This window comes from Somniosus microcephalus, chromosome 19 (assembly GCF_052327205.1).
Source record: "Somniosus microcephalus isolate GS21.2 chromosome 19, FLI_Smic_1.0, whole genome shotgun sequence".
Classification (NCBI taxonomy): Eukaryota; Metazoa; Chordata; class Chondrichthyes; order Squaliformes; family Somniosidae; genus Somniosus; species Somniosus microcephalus.
Window position 1 is genome coordinate 67919385 of NC_141005.1, and position 17079 is coordinate 67936463.

The 17079-nt window shown below is 46.1% G+C and overlaps 1 protein-coding gene across 5 annotated transcripts in view; it reads right to left on the reverse strand.

Annotated features, from left to right (window-relative positions):
* The window catches only part of ypel1 (yippee-like 1), a 47943-nt gene that overhangs the window by 24673 nt on the left and 6191 nt on the right, over positions 1-17079 (reverse strand). For 4 of the 5 annotated variants that reach the window (XM_085961986.1, XM_085961983.1, XM_085961984.1 and 1 more), the window contains one exon: positions 1131-1416. In XM_085961986.1, coding sequence (XP_085818112.1) covers positions 1131-1247 — 117 coding nt within the window. In that variant the 5' untranslated portion in view covers positions 1248-1416. Of the gene's footprint in view, positions 1-1130; positions 1417-13149; positions 13208-17079 lie in introns of those variants that run through there. The other variant, XM_085961987.1, reaches the window with a different exon arrangement.

A 17079-nucleotide genomic window follows, 5' to 3' on the forward strand; every position in this document is an offset into this window, starting at 1 on the left:
CGCAGAAATATGAAACTGTACCACTCTTAGCCACTCCAGTCTGTTGGCAGAGGACGAGCCAGTAACAAAAGTAAAACACAGAACAGGAACGCGGCTTGAGTGTCAAGGTCTGTAATTATTTACAGAATCTCACCAGCTACAGGGTCAGAATTGACCAGACACCGAGGAGGAACAGAGCAGGCCCAGATCAGCAAGAACCATCGGATCGCAAAGCACCAATTAGCTTCTAATCGGACCTTCTGCCCTCACATCAGGGGCTCTTCCTCCTCCTCCCCCCAAACAGAAGTTTTGATTTAAAACTGGTGAAGGCAGCACACAGCAAACCTGTCAATCACTGTCCAGCATTGGGATAAAAATAGAAGCATTTCTGGGCAGTGAGAGGCTGCTATTTGTATTGGCCACCGCTCTGTAATCAGTAATCCCACAAAAACAGAAGGAGCGGCACAGCAGGAAAGGCTGTGGCTGAATGGAAAGAGCCTTTCCTTCCTGGTACCACCTAAGCCCAACTCCCTGCACCAACATTGCTCACCGCCTCTCCACGACACCCCACCCGACCCCACGGGAGGCACAACACAGCAGCAAAGTTCCCTCATTGCGTAGATTACACCCGTCTCATGCCGCCCAGAGACGGGTCCCCCAATGCTCACCCAGTCTCCCACCAGGGGGGGGGGGGGCTGCGGCGAGCCCCAGCTATCCTGAGTGTGCCTTTCAAATTCCGGAACGGGCAGCCACGGTTTTCGCAGCACATCAGTAGAGTGGAGTTCACTGCTAATCAGGAGCCTCAGACAGGCACAGACCCAAAAAAACCTAGCAGCCAATAATAGAGAACACCTACCATCAGGCAGTACTGTCACCAAGCTTAGGAACAAAACAGCAACACTCCAGTGCTTCTAAGACCCCACCCCACCCAGCCGAGGGCAGCTAACTCAGCAGTCTGAAGTTGGAACTTCAGGCTTTCGATTTGCCAACTGGGACACCTGGATGGCAGAGATTGAATCGTGCCTCTGCTAGTCAACAGCACAACACCCGATTCGCTGGCCTGCTGCGAACCACTTCAAACTGCTCAGAAGAAAAGTAAGTACCACAACCAGTTTCCCCCCTGACCCCCCACCCCACAACCAAGGAGTTACCTTGGAAATTAGCTCGTCGTGATTCGCTAGGTGAGCTCGACAGTGGATGCAGCTGTACGTCCGGTGGCAGTTTGGCAGGTAAGCCTGGAAGGTTTTCGATTTCGTCATCTTCACCATTTCCAACGGGTGTTCTTCGCTGCTGAGCTCGGGGCTGGCAGTCGAAGAGTTACAGGCCTGGTGCACTCTCTGACAGAAGAAACACTGGAAAACGCAAGCAAAAGCCGTCGTTGTACTGGAGTGTGTGTGGCCTTCTCCACACAGACACCACAAGGGAAACTGTCAGAACCTGCAACGGGAAACCCAGAAACATCACATTAGCACAGGAAGACACATCGGGTAAAGTAGAAACTCGTGCCCCAGGATAACCGTGTATCCAGTATGCAGCTGATCAGTGCAGGGGAGTGATATATTTGTTAGGTAAGGGTATTAAGGGTTACTGAACCAAGGCAGGTAAGTGGAGTGAAGATACAGATCAGCCATCATCTCCGTGAATGGCAGAACAGGCTCGTGGGGCTAAATGATCTCCCTCCTGTTCCTAGATCTAGTGGACTCTGCTTTAATCGCCAAATGGCTCCAACTTTAAATTCTGCTTATAAAAAAAAGTCTTAAAGTCAGCATTGCCACACACTATTCTCCTCAGCTGTGATTTCCTTAACTTTGCACATTCACCCAGGAATTGCTTATATTTGTTGGGCTCCAGCCACATTGCAGCAGGTGGGCACTGCCTCACCATTCGCTGACAAAAGTAAGGTTTTTACAGATTAAGGATTAAAACCGGGAGCCCAAAGGCTTCTTCGAATCTCGGCTGGCAACTGCAGACGGTGTTGCCTCAACTATTTGTTCTCCCCTCTCCCCCCACCGCACCCCCCACATTTACTTTAAAAAAGATAGGTTCTTTGAGAGGCCAAGCAGAATTCAAACTTGTTTACATTTCAAACCAACCAGATGGGGTTGCAGTTTCAATTACTATCAGGTATCAAAACAGACTATTTGAAATAAAAAGGCACAGGAATGGAGACCAGAGCAGACAGATTTTAAAAGGGGAAGTGTTAATATGAAGACAGTAGCATCCACAAGGTGGGTGATCTGTTGTACTCCCAGTTTGTTTGTTAAAAAAAAACAACACAATTCCCACGGCATTAATCACAGCGCGGGGCTGCACCAGTCTTAAGCTGCATTTATAACGTTCTTTTAATTCAGATTCCAAGAGCCCGGCAGTGAGTCAGCTCCATAGAAACCTAGAAGATAGGAGCAGGAGTAGGCCATTCCGCCCCTCGAGCCTGCTCCGCCATTCGATGAGGTCATGGCTGATCATCCAAACTCATTACCCTGTCCCTGCCTTCTGCCCATATCCCTCGATACCTTTAGCTCTAAGAAATATATCTAACTCCTTCTTGAATATATTTAAAGACTTGGCCTCAACTGCCTTCTGTGGTAGAGAATTCCACAGGTTCACCACTCTCTGGGCGAAGGAATTCTTCCTCATCTGTCCTAAATGGCTTACCCCTTATCCTTAGACTATGACCCCTGGTTCTGGACTCTCCGACCATCGGGAACATTCTACCTGCATCTAGTTTGTCCAGACCTGTCAGAATTTTATAAGTTTCGATGAGATCCCCTCTCATTCTTCTAAACTCCAGCGAGTACAAGCCCAATCAACCCAATCTCTCCTCATACGTCATTCCTGCCATCCCAGGGATCAGCCTTGTGAATCTTCGCTGAACTCCTTCCATGGCAAGAACATCCTTCCTCAGATCAGATAACGCCACTTATTTCACTTGCTGCTTGTGGAACCTTGCTGTGCTCAAATTGGCTGCAGTGTCTACTTGCACAACAGTCACGGCACTTCAGAAAGTAATTCATTGGTTGGGAAGTGCGGTCAGATGCCCCGAGGGTGCGATAAGTCGCTATATAATTGCAAGCTCTTTCTTTTCCCCTCTCCCCCTCTCTGGTTCAAGAAAGGCACGCCATAGAAATTTACAGACTTGCAGGCTGCCATTCAGCCCTTTGGGTCTGTGCTAGCTCTTTGCGAGAGCAATCCAATGCCAAATTCAACTGCCACGTTCGCTCCCCAGAGCGCAACATCTTCCTCCGCTTCAAATATTTATTCCATTTTCCCTTAAGATGCAATAGTATCTGCTTCAACCTGTCCCCGTAGTAAAACAATACATGGGGGGTGAAATTGGTCGTGGGCAGCAGTGCCAACTGGCGATACAGAATTGGCGGCCTGCTTTACACACCCTGGCAGATTTTCTTTTCCATTAACTTTAAAGACCAATTTCACCTGCCCGCACCCCCCAATATTCCAACAAAGCACTTTGCAAAGATGTCTCCTAACCCCTCTCCTCACTCAGTGAGAATCTTAACTCGGTAACGCCTCGTCACCGACTCCTCAAAAATAGGACAGAACATTTCCCCATTTACCTCATCAAAATTCTTCCTAATTTTAAAAACCTCTTTGCCTTCCCTGCTCTGCTGCTTAATCCTAGTATCTCAAGTCTCTCCTCATAACTACAGTTTCCTATCTCCGGCATTATTCTGGTGAATCCATGCTGCACACTATGGCTTTATCATCCTGTCTATAATGAAGCACCAAAATTGTTCTCTGCGGCCCAGCCAGCGATTTGTATAAATTAATCATTACTTTACTCTATGCTGCAATTTATTAAACCTAAAATGCTGTTGGTTTTATGGCTTTATCTACCTGCATGTGCAAGAAATTATGTATTTAAACTCCTAGGTCTCCTTGTGCACTCACAACCTTTAGTGGGACGCTCCCATTTTCCTCTCAAAATGCATTATCTCGCAAGTCCCTGCATTAGACCAAATATACTATGCCTGCCCGTTCCACTATGTCCTCCCCGATTACTACATTTAAAACAGGCCTATATAACCTGAGCTTCTCCTGTGCGCACTTTGGCTGCCGCTCTGGACCCGAGCCATTCAATACTTTTTCCCCCCTTTTCCTTTTCTCGCTATTCCCTCCCTGACCGCTCTCTCCTGTTGTCATGCCTCCTTTCATCTCCTCTCTGATACTCTGCCCTCCCATATCCCTACCCCAATCCTTCATTACTCTTCGACTTTCCTACTCTCCTGCCGCCGTCCCAGGCTGGACTCCCTCCTAGATAAGCCCACAGCTTCCCTCTGTGCCTCTCTTGGCATCCTACGAAGGGCCGACCGAGGCACTCGTCGCTGCCGCCTTACGAGCAGCAACCCCAACTGTCCCATCCTACTCTCTCGCCGACCTTCCCGCCCAGTGCACCCATTGGGGGCAAATCTTGCCAATCTCCTCCCCATCCAACTCATCTCCTTCCCCTCCACCCCCCGCCACAGTGGGGCAGCCATCATCGACCCTCTCCGCATCTCCCTCCAGAATGTCTGTTCATTGCGAACAAGGCCTTTGCCATCCATGAGCTTATTGTGGATGATTGCATCAACATCATGGCCCGAACGGAAACTTGTTTAAGGGGTGATGACACCTTACCCTTAAATGAAGTCTCCCTGCCTTGCTATACCTTCCACCACTTGCCCCGCTCAGACCGCCATGGTGGCGGTGTGGCGCTCATCACTAAATCACACCTTGGTCTTCCCCCTGCTCCTCCGGCACTTTCTCCTCAGTCATACAGCACAGAAAGAGGCCCTTCGGCCCATCGCGTCTGCGCCGGCCATCAAGCCCTGTCTAATCTAATCCCATTTTCCAGCATTTGGTCCGTAGCCTTGTATGCTATGGCATTTCAAGTGCTCATCCAAATGCTTCTTGAATGTTGAGGGTTCCTGCCTCTACCACCCTTTCAGGCAGTGAGTTCCAGATTCCAACCACCCTCTGGGTGAATTTTTTTTTCCTCAAATCCCCTCTAAACCTCCTGCCCTTTACCTTGAATCTATGCCCCCCTTGTTATTGACCCCTCTACTAAGGGGAAAAGTTCCTTTCTATCCACCCTATCTATGCCCCTCATAATCTTGTACACCTCAATCAGGTCCCCCCTCAGCCTTCTCTGCTCTAAGGAAAACAACCCCAGCCTGTCCAGTCTTTCTTCATAGCTGAAGCGCTCCAGCCCAGGTAACATCCTGGTAAATCTCCTCTGCACCCTCTCCAAAGCAATCACATCCTTCCTAGTGTGGCGACCAGAACTGCACACAGTACTCCAGCTGTGGCCTTACCAGCGTTTTGTACAGCTCCATCATAACCTCCCTGCTCTTATATTCTATGCCTCGGCTAATGAAGGCAAGTATCCCATATGCCTTTTTAACCACCTTATCCACCTGTTCTGCTGCCTTCAGGGATCTATGTACATGCACACCAAGGTCCCTCTGATCCTCTGTCTTTCCTAGGGTCTTACCATTCATTGTGTATTCCCTTGCCTTGTTAGTCCGTCCAAAATGAATCACCTCACACTTTTCAGGGTTAAATTCCATTTGCCACTGTTCCGCCCATCTGACCAACCCATCTATATCGTCCTGTAGCCGGAGGCTTTCCGCCTCGCTATTTACCACCCCACCAATTTTCGTGTCATCTGCGAACTTACTGATCATACCTTTTACATTCACATCCAAATCATTCATGTAGACCACAAACAGCAAGGGACCCAGCACCGATCCCTGCGGTACCCCACTGGACACAGGCTTCCAGTCACAAAAACAACCTTCCACCATCACCCTCTGCCTTCTGCCACTAAGCCAGTTTTGGATCCAATGTGCCAAGGCACCCTGGATCCCATGGGCTCTTACCTTCCTGACCAGTCTCCTATGTGGGACTTTATCAAAAGCCTTACTGAAATCCATGTAAACCACTGCACTACCCTCATCCACACACCTAGTCACCCCCTCGAAAAATTCAATCAAGTTGGTCAGACATGACCTTCCCTTGACAAAGCCATGCTGGCTATCCCTAATTAATCCCTGCCTCTCCAAGTGGAGACCAATTCTGTCCCTCAGAATTATTTCCAATAATTTCCCTACCACTGATGTTAGGCTCACTGGCCTGTAATTCCCTGGTTTATCCCTACTACCCATCTTGAATAATGGTACTACGTTAGCTGTTCTCCAGTCCTCTGGCACATCCCCTGTGGCCAGAGAGGTTCTGAAAATTTGTGTCAGAGCCCCTGCAATCTCCTCTGCCTCACATAGTAGCCTGGGATACATCTCATCCGGGCCTGGGGATTTATCCACTTTTAAGCCTGCTAAAACCGCTAGTACCTCCTCCCTCTCGTTGCTAATATGTTCAAGTATATCACAGTCCCCCTGCCTAATTTCTATGTCCACATCGTCCTTCTCCATAGTGAACACAGATGCAAAAAATTCATTTAAAACCCCACCTACATCCTCTGGCTCTACACACAGTTTGCCACTTTGGTCCCCAATGGGCCCTACTCTTTCCCTAGTTATCCTCTTGCCCGTAATATACCTATAATACACCTTAGGATTTTCCTTTATTTTGCTCGCCAGTGTTATTTCATGGCCCCTCCTCGCTCTCCTAATTTCTTTTTTAAGTATCCCCCTGCACTTTTTATACTCCTCTAGGGCTTCCTCTGTCTTTAGTCCTTTGTATCTGCCTCCTTTGAGCATCTCCCCTTATTCCACCCCTCTCACCTCATTTAAAATTCTTTCACTACCACCCACCCAAGTACCATAAAATTTTTATTACCGAGATATCTTCACCGCTCTCCTCCCTCAGCACCTGCACCAAACAACTTCTCATCCTTGGTGATTTCAACCTCCATCTCAATTCATCATGCTCTCTCCTGCGTTAACTAGCTTCCTATCCTCCCTTAATCTCTCCCTCCATGTAAACTCCCCAACCCGTATTCACAGCCACCCCCTCGACCTTGCCATCTCTTGTGGCCTCGTTATTCCCATCGAGTCAATCGCAGATAAGGCCATCTCTGACCACTTCCTCGTATCGCTCACCACCCACATCCCCCTGCCACCCCCCACTCTACCTCCTTCTGTGTCCACCCCTGGAAAAAACCTCTCCCAACTATTACAACTGCATTTACGAAATCTCTGTCCAGTCTTTGGCCCTCCATTCACCACGACATTTCTGCAGCTATTGATCTGCTCAACAACACCCTCACCACCACCTTTGATGCGCTAGTCCTATTAAAACAATTACTCTCACCCTGGCCGTTCCCCCGGTACGGCCCTCCTCTTCGCTCCCTTAAATCCAAGGGACACAGATTTGAACGGTTATGGCGGACAACTGGTTGAGCCATTCACCGCCAGATCTGGCTGGACCACAAAGCATTATCGGGTTCTGCTCATCTGCCAAAATTGCTCACTATTCCAGAATCATTCCGGAATGCAAAGATAAACCCCAGCTCCTATTCTCTACTGCTAACCGTCTTCTTAAACCCTTCTCCCCAGTCTCCTCCACCTCACCTCCGACAACAAGTGTGAGGAGCTCATGGACTTTTGTCTCCAAGATTGAGACCATCCGTTCAGCTGCCTCCACCACTTCCCTTCCTTCCCCTAACCCACCGGGCCAAACAAACTTCCATCCAAAAACACAGCATCAGTTTCCACGTGTACGCTGATGACACCCAGCTCTACCGCACCACACTTCTCTCGACCCCTACATGGTCTCTAAATTGTCAGACTGCTTGTCCGACATCCAGTTCTGGATGAGCAGAAATTTTCTCCAATTAATTAAATATTGGGAAGACCGAAGCCATTGTTTTCAATCCCCGCCACAAACTCCATTCCCTAGCCTCTATCCCTCTCCTCTGACTCTATCCCTCTCCTCTGACTCTATCCCTCTCCCCAACATCTGTCCGAGGCTGAACCACACTGTTCACAACCTTGGTGTCATAGTTGACCCTGAAATGAGCTTCCAACCACATATCCACAGTATAACAAAGACCACCTATTTCCACCACTGTAACAGTGCCAGTCTCTGTCCTTGCCTCAGCTCATCCGCTGCGGAAACCCTCATCCATTCCTTTGTTACCTCTAGACGCGACTATTCCAGCACACTCCTGGCTGGCCTCCCACATTCTAACCGACGTAAACATGGTGATCCAAAACTCGGCTGCCCGTGTCCTAATTTCTGTGTCTTTTAATACTCCAGTGAAGCGCCTTGGGACATTTTACTATGTTAAATGCACCATATAAATACAAGCTGTTGGAAGTTTTTTTTTATATAAACAGTTCCCCTTGCTGTTTGCCAAACCCACTACTTAAAATTTCAATATTGTGCTCACTGTGCCAAGTCCAAAGCATCAACATATACAGAGAACAAAACTGGACCAAACACTAACCCCCTGGGGTACACCACTTCCAACCCTTCTCCAATCAGAGCACTCGTCAACCCTTACTCTGGTTTGCTGTCCATCCAACCAGCTTTCTATCCTTTTATACCATACATCTGCCTTTTTTGTAACAAGCTTCCTGCAAGATACCTTCTGAAACTCTATATACACTACATCTGAAACTCTATATACACTACATCTAACACATTCCCTTTATCTATCCAAAAAAGTCTATTAAATGTCAAATGTGACTTGCCTTTGATTTGTCCTCAATTATCCTGTGCTTTTCTAAACACTCACTAATTTTATTTCAAATGATGGACTCTTAAGAGTTTGTGTACAATGGCCACTAGACAAATTGATGTGTAGTTACCTGGTTTATCCTGCTCTCCCTGCTTGAAGGGCGGTGCTAAATTACACACTCCAGTCCCCAGCACAATTTACACCTCCAAGGAGGATTGAAATAAACTTGTGGTTACAGCCTCAATCTCCCTTCGGACTTCCTGCAACAACCGAGGATTCTAGCCATCACAGCTCAGTCACATCCATCTCATGTTAGGATCATTTTTTCTAGAACCAATTCCTTTGCTACCGTTCTTGCATCCTCCTGCAGTACATCTGCATTTGCACTTCCGTCGTTTAGTAAAAATTGAAGATAGATATTTACCGTCTCTGCTACACCAAGGCTGTAGACTTACACTCCAGAACTAGCCACTAAAACACTGGCATCCAACCGGCAAGGTGGAAAATTACCCAGGTAAGTCCTCGTCCACAAAACGCAGGACAAATCCAACGCAGCCAATTACCATCCCATCAGTCTACTCTCAATCATCAAAGTGACTGCAGAACTACAATCACCAAATAGAGGTTAAAGCTGGGAATAGCTGGCTGAGACACAACCGAGGGGAGCTGGCCGCTGTAGAAACTTCAACTTTGCAGCTCTGAATGTTGACAAAAACTTTATTACAGCCCAAAGCGCACTTCCCAAATCAGAAAGGCTGAGCCAGAATAAATCACAACTTGAAATAAAACCAAACACAAGTCAATAAAGTGCTTTGCAAATGCACACATTGGACCCAGGCCGTATAGCATCACAATGCATTTGGATCAATTCCACTGGGGTATTATGCTAGAGAATCTGCTACACAAAAAGGTTTATGCTGCAGTTTAAAAAAAAACTGCTAATCAGTTGGATTTTGCTTGTATGTCATGCTGGGTTCAACTCTTAGCCACTGCAGTTTCTGCGCACCTCCACCTAGTGCCTGGAATCTGAGATTGCACTCCAGGAGTTCGTTACAGCACTCGGTAGCAAGAAGCAGAGTAGAGCAGCAAAACTCAAAAGGAGGATTTTTTACTGGTGTAACAGGAAGTGAGTGTTTGTAGAAGTCAGAACCGGCAACTCACCATGGAGGGCGACACCCTCATTTCTGAACAAACTTTATCCGATTACAGAGCAAAGCACAACATCCCCATCCAAAATAATTAGCTCAAAGTACCAGTCAAAGAATCAACATCCATTCCGTAACCCTCGTCTAGGCTAATTATCCTGAAATGAGGGGTTCAGTGTTTACTGATCCTAGACGAGAGCTTCATAAAAGAATAACGTGACCCCTCTATCCACCTGAAGCAGGATTGTAAATTTGCTCGTTTTAAGTGGGGAACTCAGAACATGGTTATATTTAAGTTTGGATTGTTTGACATGATATGTAGAAGTACAGAGTGTTCACAAAGCCTGGGTGCGGGGTCTTTACCTTACTGTGGACCCATTTGCAATCGAGTACCTACCTCCCTCCTACCTGCCATAAGACATTGATAGATAGTCTGCAAGAGACTTAACAGGCCCCACCATTGCCGGCCGCCTAGGTTCAGCTATCTTTCATTGCCGCCTCAGCCCTAAGCGCTGGAATTACCTCCCTACACCTCTCCTCCTTTAAGACACTGCTTACTGTACTCTGTGCTGCACTGTCTGAATTAACACATTGTTGCACACAAATTGGCTGCCGCATTGCCTACATTATAACAGTGACTATACTTCAAAAATACTTCATTGGCTGTAAAGCGCATTGGGATGCCCCTAGGTCGTTAAAGGCGCTATATAAATGCAAGTCTCTTTCAAACCTATCTCTGACCAAGCATTTTGGTCATCTGTCTTAATGTCTCCTTTGGCTCAGTGCCAATTTTGGTCTGATTATGCTCATGTGAGCATTTTACTATGTTAACATAGGAACATGAGGCAGCCATTCAGCCCCTCGAGCCTGCTCCGCCATTCAATGAGATCATGGCTGATCTGCGACCTGACTCCATATACCCACCTTTGGCCCATATCCCTTAATACCTTTGGTCAACAGAAAGCTATCAATCTCAGATTTAAAATTAATACTTGATCTAGCATCAATTGCCGTTTGTGGAAGAGAGTTCCAAACTTCCACCACCCTTTGTGTCTAACCCTCTTGAAAGGTCTGGCTCTAAATTTTTAGACTATGCCCCCTAGTCCTAAAATCCCCAACCAGTAGAGAGAGAGAGAGAGAAACTATCGACCATATCAGTTCCCCTTAATACCTTGAAAACTTCAATCAGATCACCCTTCTAAATTCTAAGGAATACAACCCTCATTTGTGTAATCTCTCCTTGTAACTTAACCCTTGAAGTCCGGGTATTATTCTGGTAAACCCACGCTGCACTCCCTCCAAGGCCAATATATCCTTCCTAAGGTGTGGTGCCCAGAACTGCTCACAGTACTCCAGGTGTGGTCTAACCAGGGTTTTGTACAGCTGCAGCATAACTTCTACCCCCTTGTATTCTAGTCCTATAGATATAAAGGCCAGCATTCCATTAGCCTTTGATTATTTTCTGTACCTGTTCGTGACATTTTAATGATCTATGTACCTAGACCCCCCAAGTTTCTCTGGACCTCCACTATTTTTAGCCTTTCACCATTTAGAAATTACCCTGTTCTATCCTTTTTAGGTCCAAAGTGGATGACCTCACATTTGCCTACATTGAAATCCATTTGCCACAGTTTTGCCCATTCACTTAATCTGTCGATGTCCCTTTGTAAGTTTATGCTTCCACCTACACTGCCGCCTATCTTTGTGTCTTTGGCAAATTTGGATATATGACTTTCGATGCCATCATCGAAGTCGTTAATAAATACTGTGAATAGTTGAGGCCCCAACACCGATCCCTGTGGGACACCACTAGTCACCTACTCATTATCCCTACTGCCCGTCTCCGGCCACTCAGCCAATTTCCTAACCAGGTCAATAATTTGCCCTCAATTCCGTGGGCTTCTACCTTAGTTAACAGTCTCTTACGTGGGACTTTATCAAATGTCTTCTGGAAGTCCATATAAATAACATCCATACACATTCCCCTGTCCACTACTTTAGTCACCTCTTCAAAAAATTCAATCAGGTTTGTCAGGCATGACCTACCTTTCACAAATCCATGCTGGCTCTCTCTGATCAACTGAAAATTTGAGGCGTTCAGTCACCCAATCCTTAACCTTAATCCTTATCCTTAAAGGCGCTATGTAAATGCCAATCATCGTTGAGTAGAGGCCATTGAACAAGTAAGAGGGGGCTTACAAGAGCAGAATGGGCTTTAAGTGGCTGCTTTTCAATGGATTAAACCAGTTTAGTATCATATGTTCAAGAACAATGGGTCTTTGACATAGATCTGCATAAAGCAGATACAAATGGGAATTGGAGAGGAACAGAAACGTGAAACAAGACTGCAAATTACAAACTGGTGGGGGGTAAAATGGCAGGCTCAGATTAGCTGAAATCAGTTGTGGAACGACACTGTTCTGCAGAGTTGCTGTGGTGAAGGAGAATCACATACAGCGAGAGGCATAAAAGACAAGAAATGAAAAACTTAAGTGTACAGCATGCGAGCTAAATACAGTAGGGTGGAGCTTTACACTTGTGCCAGGATTTGTTCCTCTGCCCACTGAGCCAGAATAAAAGCACAACTCATTCATTACAGCTTGTGAATACACCCATGTCCCAATCTGGATGACTTGCACAGAAAGGTAACATGGACTGAAATAATGAGGACGACACCACCTTCAACGTACTAAACACGTCCCAAGGCACTTCAGAGACACGAGAAAAAAAAAACCAGGTGCCGAGCCAAAGGAGGAGATATTAGGAGAGGTGGTCTTAAAAAAAAGGGAGAGGGAGGTGGTCAGGCAGAGGGGTTTAGAACAGGAATTCCCGAGAGTTGGACGTAGAGTAGCTGAAGGCACACTCGCCAATGATGGGGCAAAGGGAGGGAGGGATGCACAAGAGGCCAGAGTCAGAGGAGCCAAGAGTTCGAGGAGGCAGGAAAAAGGTAAAGGGAGAGCTCCACCCCTCATGAGCGCCCTGACTCCAGGAGAATAACCAGACACCAAGCCAAAACCAACAAAGCTTCACCACTGTGCTAGAAGCCACCTAAGGGACCATCACCAAAAAATGAATTTTAAATATAAAAACATGATTAGATTCCACCACCCCCCTCCTCCACATACAATACAAACAGGGAAGCCGGGGAAGGCGGGGGGGGGGGGGGGGGGTCAGTTCTTAAAAACTTAGTACGAGACACCACAAAATGACTAATCACGCACGTGAATGGTGACCATGTAATGCCATGCTCCTATAACCCATGGGGTGGTGGGTTGCAGAAGACCTCAGGATTAAGTACTGGATTGTAGCAGATTCTCCTTTACCACAACAATGGCACCAGTTTAACAATTTGTTTTCACAATACTATACCATGCCTGTACAAACCATCTCCATGACGAGGTGATCAATTACACCGCACAGTGCAAGCACAAGCCAGGCATAGTCAGCACTACATGACCAGTCACAGATATACACTGACTGCACCATTTGCCAAGTTCTGTCACAGCAAAAGCCACATTATGACATGACACTTTGCATCACAATTCAAGTCATGCCTGTAGTCAGAGGCACAATTGTATAACAGTGGGGGAATAATCTGCTGAAAGTGTTGAATCAGCAAGACCTTAAATGTGGAAATCGATACCACAAGGAGTAGTTGAGGCGAAAAGCATAGATGCATTTAAGGCAAAGCAAGATAAGCACATGAGGAAGAAAGGAATAGAAGGATCCACTGACGGGGCGAGAGGAGGCTCGTGTGGAGCATAAACACCGACATAGACCAGTTGGGCTGAATGGCCTGTTTCGGTGTTGGAAATTCTCAGACTGGCACCAGAAAGAAAGAAAAATGACCATGAAAGCAGCTGGACTGTCATAAGAATCAACAGTTTGACTAATGCCCCTTCAGGGAAAGGGACATGCCCAGTCTGGCCTGCAGTCCTGCACCAAGTGGTTGAATATACAAGCATGACAGGCAGGAAGAGACCAGCATGTGAATCAAGCCTGTCCCACACTGGAGCATCATGGCGAGACACTTTTACATCTGCCATAAGTGTTCAATTATTCTTGATTATTATAAACAATTCTCTAAATAAGCTATTTGGAGCTGCTCTTTTAAATGTAATCATTTGGAGCCGCTCAGGTTTTCCTTGTATGATCTGTAAGAAAGCGGACAGAGTACACAACTTTCCCATCCAAAGGCTGGCATATTACTTGTGTTTTGGGATTTATTACCCACCCAGCCATTTAATCTCCTGGGAGACACAAAAAAAACCGAGGGCTAATAAGGGAAAAAAAATTACGCTGGAAAATTCCTGACCTCAGATGATAGACTCTTAATGCCCTCCGAAATAGCCTTGCAAGGGTATTCAGTTGTAAAATAATTACTGAAGGCGGCCCACTGCAACTGGATGGGCAAAACGGCCTTGCCAGCATCGCCCATATCCTGAGAAAATTTTTAAAAAGGCACCACTCTTCTTCTGTGCCATATAGCATGCTCAAAAATGTTAACAGGGCAAGCTTTTCTAAACAGTTCATTTTGAAAGCACAACAACTTGTATTTATATAGCGCCTTTAATGTAGTAAAATGTCCCAAGGCACTATCAAACAAAATCTGACACCAAGTCATATAAGGAGATATTAGGACAGGTGACCAAACGTTTGGTCAAAAAGGTAGAGTTTAAAGGAGTCATAAAAGGAGGGGGGCAAATGCGGGGCAGTTTAAGGAGTGAATTAGAGAGCTTGGGGCCTAGGCAGCTAACACAGCCTAGAATTGTCCATATCAATGTTTAAAACCAGCCCATATGAACAAATCAGATCTCATTTACAGGATGGTGGTGGCACCACACCATTCAATGCTTTCACTAACTTTCCCCTCTCCTTGACAAAGTAACCTACTGTGAAAAGCAAGTGTCCCACGTAGATTAGGCCAAAGCATCTCTAGTAACTACTATTCGTGAAGACGGAAACCCTGCTGCTAGCGGATACAAGCTTATTCGTCCAAGGGCTAGTTTTCTGCATCTAACTGGAAGAGTTTCCCGCACCATGAGCTGGTGCGCACAGTAAGTCATCAGCATTTTTGCTCACTTCTTTATTTCTTCTTGTAATGTAATGCTCAATGTACCATGTGATGAGATTCTGGTTTGCACGGCTCATTGAGGTCAGAGCTTCAATTCTTAGTCAATGTTTGGGGGGGGGGGGGGGGGGGGGCGGGGGAAAAAAGAGGGGAGAAAGAAAAGAGCGAGCCTGGGGCTTGCAATTGGAGGAGAGGTTGACGATGATTTGAGGGAAAGGGGGGGGGGGGGGGGAAAGAGGAGCAGATGTGGGCACACACACACGGCTTGGTGAAAGAGTCTGCAGACACCCAAGAATAATATACTACTTGGGTAAGGTACAGAACAGGAGGGGTTACTAGTTGGTTTACACAAGTCAATACCTTTGGCAGGTGGGAAAAAGCACAAAATGCATCAGCAACAAGATCTTGCATGTCAGTATAGATTGTTTTGGTCCAGATATGATTTTACCCATTTTCCTTCAAATTCATTTTCATTTCACATATCCATTAGGAATTTTCTGCAACCTAAGTAAACAGCAGTGCATCTCCAGCCAGCCCACAGTACAATACTCCAAATACAGGCACAACACTTGGCACTGTAACTGCAATTGGAGACTATCATGTTACATTTGAGTAGCAAAGCAACATTTTGACTGCGCCCGGTGTGTGGTTTGTTATTAGACTACAGTAGTCCTGTTACTTGAATTCCTTCCTCTGTATCTCTCAAATTTGAACAAAAAAAAGGTCTTTAAATTGAGGACATTTGAAATTAAGTGTAAAGTTGCTGAACAGACAAAAAGTGGCATCAAGTCAAACCAGACCCTGCACCCCAGATGTGGGAAAAGCAGCGGGACAGACAAAGCTCAAAACGCACATGTGCGGGAAACTTAAGTGGCCCACGGATAAGAGAGAAGCTGTCCTCGCTGAAATAGTCAAAAGAATCTTTCATGTGGAGTTCCAGTTCAGGCGCGGGTGCCAAGACATTCAAAAGTTAGATTAGACAAGCATCAAACCCACAATAACCAGCTGCCACACACTCCATGCCCAACCAACTGTACAGCCCACATCCTGTACACACACAATACATCTCTGACCAAGAGCCCAGCCTTGTAGCCACCATGACACAGCCCTTGTTTTAACTGTGCAATATTAAAATTTGGTAGCACTAATTTTCTAGAGTACCAGTGTAACCTGGAATGTGACCCTGATAACTGGCTTTTAAAAAAATAAAAATAAAAACAAATGTTAACTGAAATCATTGTAACCCAGTGGCCCTGGGAATCATTCATTGCCCTCTTACCTTTAAGAAAATGAAACCTGAAAGGTTCCTAGGAAATTAAAAACGGTAAACAAATAAACCCCGATCATGAAACCTCAAGCACTAAACTCCTAATGCATCTACGTGGAGTGGATATCAATCACAGAACAGTGCCCCGTTTGTAAATCTTTGCATTACCTACTTAATCATATATTTTTAAAATCAATCGTGAGAACATACTACATGAGTGTTTCACACAATTTAGTTAGAGCTCAAGAAACATACTGATGTCCCAAGGGGAGGCAGGCAAGGGCTTCAAGTAAATGCGAGCAGTACTGTGCAATGTGCACATTAATCTACAAACATGCAAGCATCGTCTACTCTTTCACATGAGTACAAGTACTCCAAACCCACTCGAGCACGACCATCTCCCTCTCCTCGCCCCCCCCGGCCTGCCTCCCCAGTTGCTAAATTGGTATCTTCGGATGCAGGCACCGAAGCAGAAGAATAAACTTGGCATCTTGTAGAATGGGATCAGGAGATACTATAGGGCTAAAACAACTTTACAGCTCTAGCACTTGGATTTGTTTTAACACCTAGTTTGAAGTGACAAAAACCCTTGGTCTCTAAGGCCCACACAAATAGGCACAAGTGCACAGCATAAAGCTGCCCCATAATACAACACAAACTGCCAGTCTCACCCAGGAGACGGATGAGAAAAGCAAACAGAATAACAGGAAAAAAAATTCTACTCTGCATCAGACCCACGCTACACTGAACTGAATACTTGTTGCCATCGCCAGGTAACTGGCTAATTCCATTCCACATCAAGATGTCCCCAGACCTTGATCTGAATAAAAGGCAGGAACGGCAAAGGGACTGCACAGATGTTTGCATTTCGTTCCTCTGCCTGACGTCATCAAGCGCAAGAAAACAGCTCTTGCCTCTGCCTGACTTCACAGGGCACAGGTTATAACCAATCAATGTGTGCATCCCATTTCTAAAA